This window comes from Fundulus heteroclitus, chromosome 9 (assembly GCF_011125445.2).
Source record: "Fundulus heteroclitus isolate FHET01 chromosome 9, MU-UCD_Fhet_4.1, whole genome shotgun sequence".
NCBI lineage: Eukaryota > Metazoa > Chordata > Actinopteri > Cyprinodontiformes > Fundulidae > Fundulus > Fundulus heteroclitus.
In genome coordinates, this window is record NC_046369.1 from 9,033,871 (window position 1) to 9,048,576 (window position 14,706).

General features: G+C 41.4%; 1 protein-coding gene across 3 annotated transcripts in view; it reads left to right on the forward strand.

Moving 5' to 3' along the window:
• dennd1b (DENN/MADD domain containing 1B) overlaps nucleotides 1-14,706 on the forward strand; it is a 160,689-nt gene that overhangs the window by 53,772 nt on the left and 92,211 nt on the right. For all 3 annotated transcript variants that reach the window (XM_036140967.1, XM_012853610.3, XM_036140968.1), the window contains exons 4-5: nucleotides 9,068-9,117; nucleotides 12,045-12,164. In XM_036140967.1, coding sequence (XP_035996860.1) covers nucleotides 9,068-9,117; nucleotides 12,045-12,164 — 170 coding nt within the window. The remainder of the gene's footprint in view (nucleotides 1-9,067; nucleotides 9,118-12,044; nucleotides 12,165-14,706) is intronic.

Consider the following 14,706-nt stretch of genomic DNA (forward strand, 5'->3'; position numbering starts at 1 on the left):
CAGTCCCTGCTTGCTTCAAACCACTGTAGCTTTACACAGTTTGCATGACACATGAGATGGGGCTTTGCAAGCAAGTTTCCATGCATTTATTAAACATCCAGATAAGAACAAGTCTTTTGCCAACTTTAAACTCAGAGCCTTTAGATATACCAGTGAGGCAGGCCTCCACTCATGGGTGTTATGTATATCTAGATACTTGTGTTGGCATAAACTATGCTGTTAGCTGCTCTAAAATCATACTAGTCCTCCCATCTAATTAGTAGCTTGTCAATTTGAAAGGGGGTTATTAGCAGTTTTTAATATTGTGGATGTGTTTCTAAATTATAATTTTATTACATCTTAAATAGTGAGGAAAAACTACAAAATACAAAATTAATAAAGACTTAATGAAACAACAGAGTTTATTCACTGGGAACGTATTTTGGCTCTCCTCAGTCCAGCCTGCTCGCTTGACCTGCATAGAGGTTTGATGTAAAAAAAAATGCCAAAGCAGTGCAAACATTAACTCCCTAATTTGACTTGTTCGCTTTATTTACTGCATCTCTTCTGGTTTTTAGACTGAGGAAAACCATCAAGTGGCACAAAACCCTGCTTCCTGGCAAAAAAAAGGACAGCTAAAGAGAGGGATAAAACCTAATCCAGTGCTAATTTAACTTCTCGTAATGAGCAGTGCACGCTGCTGAAATGGATCAACGTTTCAGTTTTGTGTGGCTGTTTATGGTGGTTTAAGATGTTGGTGCAACAACAAGTTGGTACATACCATCAGGGCAGCATGCAATACCAGTAAATGTCAATGAGTGACACCATGATGGTGTTACTATAAATAAAAATCCATAAGTAGTGTTATTGTCATTGTAATCTCGGTTGATTGCAATTATAGACCAAAATGGTAGGTAGAGTGCAGGGTTTGTAAAAGGATTGTTGTATTTTTGTAATTCTTGGAACATAGCTGCTGTATTGAGAAAGAAATCACTTAATTGCATGACAATATAGATTTTTAATGATTTTACCAAAACATTTTCATGCCCAATAGGACATTTTCTGCTGTTCAGCGCTGAAATTATTAGCACACAGAGTTGTGTTTAGCACGTTGATAAAAATCAAGCACCTAGCCTTGCGGACCCCTACAAACATTTTTCAAAGAATAAGTGCTTTAGAAGCTCACAGACGTATTGAACGGTACCGTGACAGGAGGCCACCTTTGCAGTAAGTCCAGTGATGAATTTTCCTCTCTACTAAAGTTTAAACACTTAGCGGCATTATGACAAAGTGGAAATGATTGGGATGGAAAATGACTTGGCCAAGATGTGGTCGGCCGTTTAAAATCACAGAGCAGGGTCAGTGGATGTTAAGATGGAAAGGATGGAGAGGTCGCCAACTTTCTGCACAGTCAGTGACTAGAGACCACGAAACTTCCTGTGGCCTTAAGAGCATATCAGAGACGGTGCATAGAGAGCTTCGTGAAATGGACTTTCCTGGCCAAGCAGCTGCAGCTAAGCCTTGCATCATGTCACTGGTATCTAGAGCAATGGAGAACTGTTCTCTGGAGGGACAAATCATGCCTCCCTGTCTGGTAATCCTGTGGATGAGCCTGGGTTTTTGTAGTTGCCAGGAGAACAATCCCTACCAGAATGTGTTATGTTAGTTGTAAAGATTATGGTGCAGGTTTTTTTTTTTTTTTTAGTAGTTGGGCTTAGCCTCTCACTTCCACGGTAGCTATTGATGCTACAGCATACCGAGACATTGTGGACAACTTTATGCTCTTGACTCTGTGATAACAGTCAGCTGGCCTCTTCCAGTTCCAACAAGACTACAAGAAAGGTCTTTAAGGAAATGGACAAGCAAGTTAAATGTAGAAAAACTTGACTAGCCTCAACCTGATGGGGGTGGGAATTTTTAGGCCCATTTATACAATGAAGAGCCCAATTCAGTTTAGCTATATAGCACCAGTTTACATCAAAAGTCGCCTCTAGGCACTAAATACATTTTAGTATGTCAACAATTAAAGATATCTCAGATGACAGAATTTTATATATATATATATATATATATATATATATATATATATATATATATATATATATATATATATATATATATATATATATACTGTACAGCCAGCTTTGTTTGGTGCACCTTTCTGTACCAACATTTACCTTATTTAATGGCAAATGAGTCCAAGATCTTATCTATAACTAAAACTCAAACCTTGGTGTTTCTCTGCTACGTTGTGTTACAGCTCACTCATTATTGTGCCGTCATTCACGGCTCTCATTTCGAGAACACATCACAGAAACTTCCACACATCAGAAAATCAATGACGTTAGTTGTCCTGTCGGCCTTTAGTTATCCAGAACTATGTTCTGTCCTCATCGTGTGGGGATCACTGCTCTAAACACGTAAGGCGTTATTTTCAACAAGAAATTTGTGGACTGTTGCAAATCCCTTGCCGAAAAAGCTGCAATGACCTTTACATTTGTCTTTTTCAAGTTAGGGGGCTGCTTTGACATGGCTTGCTCTATGGTCCTCTGTTTTTTACGGTGGCAGGTAGGATCAGCTGTTATTCTCTCCCCCCCCCCCCCCCCCCCCCCCATTTCAATGGTGGAAACATGTAATATGGTTTTAGCTTAGTTTTACATGACCAAAATATGGTGGGGTTCTTGTTTGAGGCATTTTGCCAATGAATACAGAGCCTGCAGATTATTAGAAAATGGACTGCAGGCTGGTCATTCTCATCCAGCATCAGTGTTTGACTTCTCAAATGTGCTTCTGGTCAAATGGTCCTAAGCTTCCTATAAACACACCCCTTATACTGACGGAAAGCCTTAGAGAGTTCAGGCTGGTTTAAATGTTGGACAAACATATCAAATCCAATGGATTAAGAATGGAACATCAATCAAGTTTATATATGTCTGAGGGCAGATGAGCAAATACTTGACTACGTGACAATGTAGTGTATGTGAAAGATAAGAGCTTGTTAGAAATAGCACCACAGCTTTTCAAAACGTTGGAAAAATGTTTCAGCAATGTATATGAGTTGTATTAATGGTGCATCATGTAAAGGAAAAAAACATTTTTTTTGGAATCTTGTAAACTAGTTTTAGATTCCTATTTTTTTTTTTTCTGCCACCTTCCTCCCTTCTTTTATAAAACTACATCCTGTCGGGCGTGCTCTGGGGGCCAGGCTGAACAGAACCAGACTGAGTTACACTGGGTAGCTAGCTACATTGATCTGGCTGCAGTAGCCAAGGGAATATAAATCAGGACAGGGGCTTAAAGTCTTGAGCCCCCCCAGGGAGGAGTCCTCGCTGCAAAGGGAGAGGGGCATGAACTGAGCTGCTTCCCCCTCTTTCCTCCCCCTCACACGGCTGTGTCCATCATTCTCCACCTCTCCTTGTGACATTCACTTTTGTCAGTTCGTCTGTCTGTCTGTCCGTCTGTCTCTCCCTCCTACATTTTTTTTTCTTTTACATCCCCCTTATTCTTTCCTTCTCTACTTCTACCCACATTTCTCCACCGCGATCTTCAGCTTCTCTATGGGAAGGAATAGACTGCTCATGAAGTTCACACCCAAAATAAAACACCACGGCTAATTCTGAGCTTGGGATTTAAGGCGTTTCTAAGCATTAATTATTTTTAACAGCCTGGTTTTGCTGTTCTTAAATGATGCCGTCCAGGTTACAGACGGGGTGCATTCCTTTATGCGGTAGACAGCCAAGTGTTGCCCACACAGTATGATCAGTAATGTGCCAGGTCTTTTAAGAAACTGGTGTAATGCCAGACTATATATAGTCTACGTCAACACAGTTAGTTCTATAGGGGGAATTAGGGTAGAGCAGGAATAAAATAAAAGTTTAGACCTATTTTTAAGAGGAGAAAAGCGAAGTGTTGCCTTGTTCTGTGAAGTTTGTGGCTCTTCCCTGCTGTACTGCGTTATCCTGTGGGGGCACAGCGCTGTTGTAGCGATGCGATGCAGTGATGGCACGAGTGTCCACTGGGGGAACCCAGAGCATTCTGTCTCACTGAATGATACCCCTGTCTCCACTCACGATAAACAACACACACACACACACACACACACACGCGGGTATCGGTGTCTGCCAAGCCCAGCCTAGCAGCATATTCCTCCCTCACCCTCCCACCCGCTCGCAAAGCTGTAAATATATTAGCTGCCTCTTTTTCTTTTGTCTTGGGAAAATGGCAAGTGGGGGACGAGTGTGTGTGTGTGTGTGTGTGTGTGTATAAGTGTGTGTGTTTACCATAGTGAGGAACAGTAGCTAACATCCCCTTTGTGGCAGTCATGTTGAGATATCCCAGTGGTATAGGGGCCTAGTGATAGGAAGAGAGTTACAGATGCCTAAGAGTTGCCAGTAACACAGGTGAGATGCTGGGAATGGAAGCAGAAAACTGACTGACAGATGAGGGGGAAGATTTGCGAGTTTCAAATTACATACAGTCGTTTTCTTTGGTTAAAGCTGAAAGCAGCGATGGAAGAGCAGCAACGTTGAGCTCAGAATAAAGGGTCGATTCACGGGTAAAACAAAAGACGACTCTCTTGTACTGGTATCTGCCGGCAGCTTTAAAAACTGAGTAGTTTCCATCGTCGGTGTCCTGGAGTACTTTCAAATAAAATAAAAAGTCTTTTCCACTAGGGTTTAGAGATTCCAGGTAACCAACTAGCTGTTAGAATGTAATCTGTTTGATTTAATTACATTTAGCTCCAGTGTCTTTTATGGGGGTAGAAACTTTGCAAGCCAATTCTCCTTGGTACACGTTTGGTGCTATTTGATTCACCTGTCATAAACAGGTAATAGTACAACTGTTTTATTGTTTGAGATGGGTGTAGTATAGCCATTTTTTGCTTTACATTTAAATAGACAGGTTATGCTTATTCCTGAGGTGCCCAAAGGAGTATGCCATATTGATTATTACAGCTACAATAACATCTACAATCAGAGGCCACTTTTAGGTACTTGGTTGGGTCCTTCGTTTGCTGTCAGAAAGGCTGTTATTTTTCATTGCATAGATTGAAAAGGGTTACTGAAATGTTGACATTAGGGCTTGATGCTAAAGGTGCTCTATTGGATTGTGATCTGGTGATTGTCATGTTCATGCAACTTGTTTGATATCAATGGAGCCTTTTGACATTGTGCAAATGGTCAACAACGACAATAAGACTGAGGTTTAAAAACAACGCTCAGTTGGTACTAAGGGGCCCAAAGTGTTGTTAGGAAATATCCCTTACACCACCACCACCGTCCTGAATCGTTGATGCATGGCAGGATGGGTCCATACTTTCATGTCCCAAATTCTGACCTCGTTACCTGTAGGGGCTGAAATCCAAATTCATAAGATAAGCCAATGTGTTTTGAACCTGTTAATGTCCAATTTTGCTAAGCCTAACATGTTGTTCTTATTTTATATATATATATATATATATATATATATATATATATATATATATATATATATATATATATATATATATATATATATATATATATATATATAAATAAATAAATTATTCTACGTTAGGGTGGAAATGATTTGAGTAACTCTGATTAGTAAAATTCCTTGAGGCAGATTGTGACGTAAAAGACACAAAAGGAACTGATTCTTTGTGGTAAATCGGTGGAGCCGGGTGACATCGTGTGAGAGCGGTCTCCTGGGGTTTTCCTTTCGCAGTTTGGGTGTTAGTGATCAGCCCCAGCTCTGCTCACAGCAGAACTTTGTTTTGACCGGCCAGCATGACGGCTATGGAGCTAATCACATATGAGGAAATGGGATCATACCATTATGTAAAAACAGAGAGGGGGGGTCAGACGTCGGTATTGTGAGTGAAACAGCAGAGAGCAGAGTGTGTAACTTCTTCACATTGTCGTGTAGTATAACTATGACACCTGAAAGCGAAGCGGCATCTGGCTGCAGTTTATAGATATCAGGAACAACAAAGCAGAGACTTCACTGCAAAATGAAAATTACTTTGAGAGCCGGTGTCACCTCAGACCTGCATAGACATTTTAGACGGGTCCGTCCTACAGAGCAGTTAGAGGACGGGTTAGTCGTGGCTCTGTGGATTTTTTAAAAGCAGTTTTTTGGTAATTCGTTTAATTTAAAAAAAGAACAGCGAGTTGGCACTTAAATATACTATAAGGGTTATGTTAAGATAACGCCCACTCAGTATTTGTTCCGCTAAGTTAGCTGGTAAATTAGCCTGGCTACCTCCGAGCTAGCCTGCAGTGGGCTGCTTTACATGGCGCTCCTAGCATGCTAGGTGTTGGGTTCAAACATCATTGACTCAAAAAGACTGATGGGTGCCGCTTATTCAGTTTCCACATCAGAACGATTTTCAAAAAGCTCAGTCCGTCGTACTTGCAGGTTACTGTCAGCCAGCTGACCCATGAGCAACAAGTAATGGAGGCTTAGCGCTAATGTTGCTCTAGGCTTCCACCAGCTGAAAAAAACCTGGGATTCCTTTAAAAGGCATCTAAACCGTAGGAATGTTTCATTCTATGGTTTCTTTATGTATATTGTGTTGCAACACACGGCCCCATCTGTAGGTCACAATAGGAGGAGTTTGTTAAACGTACATGTAGGTAAAAATAAAGACATTTTGCAGAAAGGGAGCATAGCCTTCACAAATGTGCTGTTTACACGTTTGATTAATTTCTATTTAAATGTGGTTTTGTAGGAAGCATTTGTCTAATTGTTGTCTGAAAATCCTCCCTATTTCTGTCTGTCGTTGCCTTTTGTTAAAATGTCTAAAAGTTCCACCTTAGATTATAATACAAAGAAGATAAAGAGAAAGAAAAAGGCAGATCTTGTCTAACTTCACAAACCTGCTGGCAAGGCACAGCTGTCTGGTCTGTTTAATGTCTAGAGACAGGCAGCCTGAAAGTGCCTATACGTCGGGTGGCGTCCTGAGGTTCCTTATACGGAGGGAGAATATAGCCGTGATTTCAATGTCACACTATACACAAATACAACCTCATCACTTCCCTTCCTGCTGATGCTGTGTGAGATCAGAGTCTCCGCTGCTCCAGGACTGTCACTCACAAACAGGAACCTGATGTGGGCAGGGCCGAGGCAACGTCGCAGATCTGGCAACTCCAATGTTTTTATTTGCAGGAAAAAGAGCGTCTCTCCGTGTGTGTGTGTGTGTGTGTGTGTGCACGCGTACGAGCCTGTGTGTGTGTGTGTGTGTGTCTGTTTGGGTTTGTGTGCCATATGCAGTGTGCCAGGGAGGGCTCTCTGGAACATATTGGTGTGCGTGCATTGTGGTTAATAATAGTAGCAAACGCATAAAACGATGGCAGCTCTGATGTGTGTGACAGTTTTACAGCCGCACACGCCAAGACATAGTCACACATGTACACACACACACACACACACACACACACACACACACACACACACACACACACACACACACACACACACACACATAGAGAAAACAGACCTCCTCTGCCACAGAACCATCCGTCTTTGTTGAGTTCTGAATTTTATCACGGATCCAGATAAGGGAAAAACATCCACTTCCCACCCAGCAACCCCGCCTCGCCTCCAGCCCCTCCCGAATGCTCCATATCTGGGCACAGACACGCACGCAAACGTATAACTCGGTGAAAATCAGCCACCCACACGCGCTCACATAAAATGTACAGGCCTCACCAGCCTTGGGTGGAGCGAGTAAAGTCCTTGAAGCGAGCAGGGACTCGCATGCATCACAACATTTAAATGCACAGATTCACATGACACACACACACTCTGTCATAGCTCATTGCCGCTTTTTGGTTGGCTGTCTGGAGCGATGTTTGTGTTGTGCCGGGGTGACAGATTTAAGTTTTGACGAGGAGGGGCGGCAAGGGGGGGGGGATCAGTGACTGCTCCCCACGGTGAGGTCTCAGAGACGGTAGACAGCGGCAGCAGCAGACACCCAACCTGTCGTCCGGATCAATCTCTGGGGGAGGCAGGGAGATGGAAGAGGAGAAACCGCATCACTCACTGCTCGGATGTGTCCAAAAAAAAAAAAAAAAAAAAAAAAAAAGACCCAAAACCTCAGCTCAGTGGCCGAGCTTGGCAAGTAAACGAAAGAGGAAGAGAGAGAGAGAGAGAGACGGCAAGGGAGCCAGAGCATAGCAGAGAGCCACCAAGTACCCAGGATTAGTCTTTGAGCTTGGCAGAGCAGGACCAGAACTGAGGGGAGAGGTAGCAGAAAGACAGACGGCCAGAAAAGGACCTGGCAGCTATTCTGGGCCAGGTTAGCAGCCAGGGAGGAGAGGAGAGGAGCCGGGGCGGCGGGCAGCGTGGGGACCCTGCGCTCCGCTGCTGCGTGGCTGGTCTGGAGTGCCTCACCCATATGGTGCACCGCGCTGTTCATGCTCCCTGTCTGAATCCATATGCCGCTGGTGGAAAAGACCACCGCCCCCCCCACCCCCCCCCACCCCCGTCTCCCCTACCTCGCTTCAAGAGCACGCAGACCCACAAGGGCGGTGTTGGGAGGTAAAGCCCTGAAGGCTTGTACCCCCCCCTGTACCTCTTAACCCCACAGAGCTGCTTAGCCCATTGTCACTACAATCTGCCACCATAGCCTGGGTGCTGAGTCTATCCAATCCCCCCCCCCCCACCCAACCACTCTTGCCCTCTTTTTTTCCTTCTCATTCTCTCTCTTCTCGAGCCCTTTCATCTCCCTTTGGCACCTGATAATCGATGAACTTATTAACTGCTAATTATTCAAGCTGTGGATCGAGAATCCCTCCCTTATTCTTGGAAAAAAAAAAAAGGGGGAACGTTTCCACCCTGCTCTGCCAAATAAAGTGGGTTATATTGCCCATTCATTTGGATTAAGTGCATTTAGGCTGCAGTGTTTGGGATGTTAAGACTTTGTCAGATTGCTATCAGTACTGTTTAGCATTAATCCCCGTTTTGTTCTGCCAGTTGATAGCCCAACCCTAGCCCCTACATGGCAGAATTTACATACTGAAATACACGATCTCGTTCATTTTCTCTGTGATGTGTCTAATGGGATTTGTTTCGTTCTCTGTTCTGTTTTTTTTTTTCTCTTTAGGAGGCTCTTCAGACAATACCAAAGTTCTGCTTTCCCTTTGACGTGGAAAGGTATGATTCCTCTCCTCCTCTTCTGTTTCCTGGTTTCACCTCATTTGTACTGAGCACACTCGCTCGCACACCTCGGGAACTGATCCCTCCTCACACCTCAAGACAGAAAATGAGATGTACAGTTTATGCTCCTCAGTTGTCACAATGATGAGCTCTAAATTGCAATCACTCAATGATATTGTCACCTGCCAATTTTCCTGACTGTCGAAGCTTAATGATGACTGGGTTGTGGTGCGGTCCACATGGGTGGGATTTCAAGTCGCTTTTATTTAGCTTAAAGCAACCCCAAACAAAGCTGAAACTCTTTTTTTGCGTGTGATGGTAGGGCTGCAAGATACTAGGAGAGTATGTGATGTTCGATGACCGTCATAAATGATGTGATAATGTGTATGAGTTGCAATAATTAAACAAAGAATTAAAAGTATCTCTGTATTTCTGCAGTGGGTTCAAACGTTGACCCCAAATAATAAATGAGTCTTTCCATTTTCAAAAGATTTTATAGAAAAAGCTGCTTCTGGCTGAGTTCTGCCGTTTGCCAATAAAATATTTAGTGGTACTTTGCTGACGGGACCATCTTACCCACTCTTTACACTGCAAAAACCGAACTTAAAATAAGTAAAATGTTCTTAAAATTGGTGTATTTGTCCTTGATTTGAGTAGGTAAATAAGAAGATTTGCCAATGGAATAAGATTTTTGCACTTAAAATGGGAACAACTCATCTCCATCATCTTATTTCAAGTGCTGGATGTCTAATTATCTTATTTTAGGGGTCAAAATACTCATTCCATTGGCAAAAAATCTTATTAACCTGGTCAAATCAAGGACAAATACACTAACTTTAAATACATTTTACTTATTTTTAGATCCGGTTTTGCAGTGTACCTTCAAAACCCTTTTATGCAGAATTAAACAGCCAGTTTCCCCAAATATATTATATGGACAGAGGGTCTGAATGCATGGTACTTAAATAAAAAGCTAAAATGTGTTGCAGTCCAGGCAATTTTTTTTGCAATATGCATCTTTTTTTCAGTGGTTTTGTGACGCCTATAAATGTGTGATCTATTCTCCAGCCCTCCGTCTTGGTCAACCTAAACCTTCACAAGTGGTTGTCCCTATTTTAGACCTACACATTGCCCCTGAGTCCCTTTTATAACCAACCGTTTCATAGACATGAACTTAAACTGTTGCAAATCATTATAGGTTTAACAACTGTTGGTCATGAATGTTTTATACTAACCATGAGAAGCAATGATTTATCGTAATTTTCTATACGCTTATCATACTTTACTGTAAGTAGATGTTATGTGACTCCAACAAATAACAGCAGGAGATTACTTCATTATTTTTGGTTTCATCAAGAGTTTCAATCTTTGGGATTTCATGATGATCATCTGGCAAAAACAAGATGAAAACCAACATTCTTAAAAAAACGAGTGTTATGCAAAATTGTCCGAACAATAATAAGCAACAGCATGAAATTATACATCTGATTTGAGCATTTGTTTTGTCTTTGTTCATTAATTGCAAAAAATTCTGAACTTGAAAGATAAACTCAACTTTGTACCTGTTTACTGGCACAAAATGGGAATTAATTGACAACGGGGCAAATTGTCCCAGAGTATATTTACAAAAAAGCTGGAAATCTTGCATATAATTTAACTTAGTTGTATATTCTCATACTATCCTCCTTCCACAGTCCAAACACATGAACATTAGCTAAACTGATTTCTTCATATGATCCTTAAGAGTGAGTGAGTGCATTTTTATTTGGACTGGTGACCTGTCCTGGGTGTAGCCCCCCCAAAAAATCCAGTTAATTTTTGGTCTGATTTCCATTTTGCCCGATGGCTTTTATAAAATATGCAGATCAAGACTGCTGATCGTACCAAAGCCACCTTCTGCTGGTAGCTATTATTTATTTGAGTCTTATAAACACTTTTCCTTAAGGTAGGCTATTATTAAAATCTACAAAATTACTTTAAAATGTAATTTGTTTAGGCAGGTACAAAATGACCCCCTGGTGGACATGAATTGACCCACGGATGGTGCAAAATCTCCCATGGTTGTCAAAAGTTAAGTGCAAAACAATCAAAACTGCAACGGCGTGACTTGTTTAAGGGGTGAAATGATGAGAATAATGATCTGCAAAATAGCTGTAAAACCGACTTAATATCCACCAGAATCTTAATGCCGAGTAAGTGATTACATGCTAATGATGTGGAAAATGACACCAACAGGTGTCATTAGTGACGATGATGTCACCTGTGACGGCCACGCTCGGTAAATGTCATTAAAGAGTTAAGAAATAAATATTGTGTTTCCATACATATAATAGGATCTTCTAAGGCCTTAACTGTCTGAAAATACCAGTTTTTTGAATAGCAACATGAAAAATGATGCATTCTTAAGACCTAGCAGGGAGGTAAGGATGTCAGGGCTGAGCTTTTACTGAAGCTGAGCTGCTGCCATCTAGTGGCGGAAATGTGAATTGAATTTACTACAAATTTATCTCTAAACCTAAGCTTTGATTTTTATGCCTTTTTCAACTTGAAATATTTATCACTGTATTTGTAAGGAGTCGTTGTAAGGGTTAGGTCTCACAGAATTCAATTAAATTTGATTTATATAGCGGCAGTTCACAACACTTGTCATGTCAAGGCACTTTACAAAAACAAATTTAATCAAATCGTATAGATTGGTCAAAAAGTTTCCTATCTAAGGAAACCCAGTGGATTGCATCAAGTCTTGACAATAAGTGGAATGAGTAGACTGATTTAGCTGCCCCTCATCCAGCTTTGTTAATGCTGCATATTATTAATTTTCCATAATTGTGTCTAGTCATTGCTGCTAATTTCCTCCCCACGTTTATTGATAAACTGTCGCCCGTTCAGTGTTTACCACATGCGCCCGTCTTTGTCATCGCCAGGGTTTCCCAGAATCAGGTGGGGCAGAACTTCACCTTTGTTCTCACAGACATCGACAGCAAGCAGAGGTTTGGTTTCTGTCGACTCACCCAAGGCTGCCGGGTCTGCATATGTCTCCTCAGGTAACACACACAGTCAGCCTCTAAGCTTCTTTTCAAACTTCACCTTCATGTTCAGAACTGACCCGGTCACTTTACTGGTCACTTTACTGAAGTTTTTCTAAGAAGTGGTAATATCTGATTAAAAGAAAATAAATTAAATGTCTGAAAAAATGCAAGATTTGTTGTAGAGGCAGTTGTATTTCCTAAGTAGCGGTAAAATGCGTTGTTTACAAGCAACTTTTTACGCTTATTCCTTCAGTTGTTGTCGTAAATTTGTTTGTATTGCCGTTTTTTTTTTTTTTTGTATGAAGGAGGATAACATCTTTTTTTAATTTACTAGATCTTAGGAGTGAACACAGATTTTTGAAACAACCTTTTCATTCATTCTCACACCGAGCTGCACTTTGCCAGAAAAACAAATTTATGTTCTCATCTGCCCACACAAATATGTTTCTGAAGTGCCTATAATTATCCCAAACTTTAGCCGTTTTGATATTTTCTTTATAGGTTGATTTCTTCCATCACAGCACACAACACAAACGAGGGACCCCGAACGTTGAATCGTTGCATTTCTCTTTGCATAAACGTGCTCTAAAAAAAAAAAAAAGGCTATTATCTGTTAATTTCCAAGTAATTTACCGTTGACGCAATGTTTTTTTTACAGATGCAATTACTTACCCATTACAAAGAACGAGCACTGCAGTGAAAATCTCAGTGGACAGGCTCGCTGCACTTTAATAATAACTAAGAAAAAAGTAAAAAAAGATCAATTTTAATGAATGTATTAAGCAGTTTAACAAACAACAAATTGGCAAAAGCAGCACAAAGCCTTCCTCTGTTCTCTGTTTGTGAGGCAGCTCTCCTGTAAGGCTCGCTCTCGCCTGTGTGTGTGTGTGTGTGTGTGTGTGTGTGTGTGTGTGTGTGTGTGTGTGTGTGTGTGTGTGTGTGTGTGTGTGTGTGTGTGTGTGTGTGTGTGTGTGTGTGTGTGTGTGGCTGTTGATGGACAGTCGTGGGTTTGTCGCTGGCCTGATGAGCTACTGTGAAGAACAGTGCCCTCACCCCCCCACACACACACACACACACACACACACACACACACACACCACCCACCCTTCCCGGCCAGCTTCCTTGGCCTTTGTTTTTCCTTTCTCTCCCTCTCCATCTCACGCTCTCTGTCTCTCCCTCCGTCTCTCCCTCTCTTTCCTCCTCGTTATTCGGCTGCTGCCACGGTGCGACAGCAAAGACGCTCGGCCCATAATTATGCATGAAGCTTCGCTGCCAATTAGCAGAGGCTCCCCCGTCCCTCTCGCTGAGTTAGACATGCTAATTCATTTGACATATGATGTATAAAATTCATTATGCATTCTGAGTAGTTTGCATGACTTGCTTCATTTATTATAAAATAACATATAGGAACTTATTTTTCATTTTATTTTTTATTTTTATCTATTTATAACTGTATTTTTGCTGCCCAGTGTTCCTCCCTGGAGCTTATTTAATTTTTTTAATTTTTTTTTTTAAACCACAAATAGCCAGATTATGTTCGGATCATTCAGAAACATAGCAATGTTTTGGATTTCTCAGATAAGAAAATGTTATCAATTTTCTAAATAATTTTCTCGTTCAAGATCCTGGGTCGAAACTTAATTTTGTTTAGATGAATTGTATCAAATGGATAACAAAGTAAAAAGCAAAGCAAGATTGCTCGAACCTATCTAGTTTTATTAAGTGTTCTTCGTTTCCAGACAATAAAAAAATGAGCTTTAAAGAAAACGGTTTGTGTCTGTGATTGTCGGAAACGCCGGCTCTGTAAAATTGTCACCTCTGCTTACAAGAGGAAGTGCCTTAATGAGTAGGACAGCTTTATGTGAAAAAGGCCTCGTCGCTGGAGCTGTTGCCAGAACAAAACCCCGGATCTCACCCGATTAAAGACACTCGCTGGAATCTCGTTATTATTTTTAATGCTCCGTCTTCATATCTCCTCTCACTCTCTGCCACTTGGTGTTTTAATAATTTTCGCCCTCTGCCTGAAATAATTTGTAGCTAAAAAAAAAGTAGTTTAGTGTAACAGCAGATGTTTCAGGATACATTTTAAGTGCTGCGAGGCTCCGGTTATTGGTCACTTTTTCAGGACAACACTTCCTCCCCCCCCCCCCGTCCTTAACACCATGACCCCGGAAAGTAAATGTGTAACGCAATCTTCGTCTGAGCCGTCTACAAAGTGTAGGTGACTTACGATTACAGATTCCTGTGCAGTAAAAACGATTTAAGGCTCATCGGAGGAACAGGAATAACTGTCGTGCTTAACACCCAACTTACTTTATGACAGCCGGAGAGGGGCTGGCCAACACTTAGAGACTTTATAGTTGTTTATTTTTCTACTTTTCTACTTTTCTTTATTCCGAAAAAACAAATTTTAAAAGGTTTATTTTGGCTACGTTTTGCTTTTTCTCTGAGTCCCAGAGCCGCTTTTCCGTTTGCCTGTTTTGAAAGTGAGGTGGTCTGAGCCTGGAACGAAGGGAGAGCACGACGGTCCGCGAGTGGGTCGCAGATTAATTGGTCC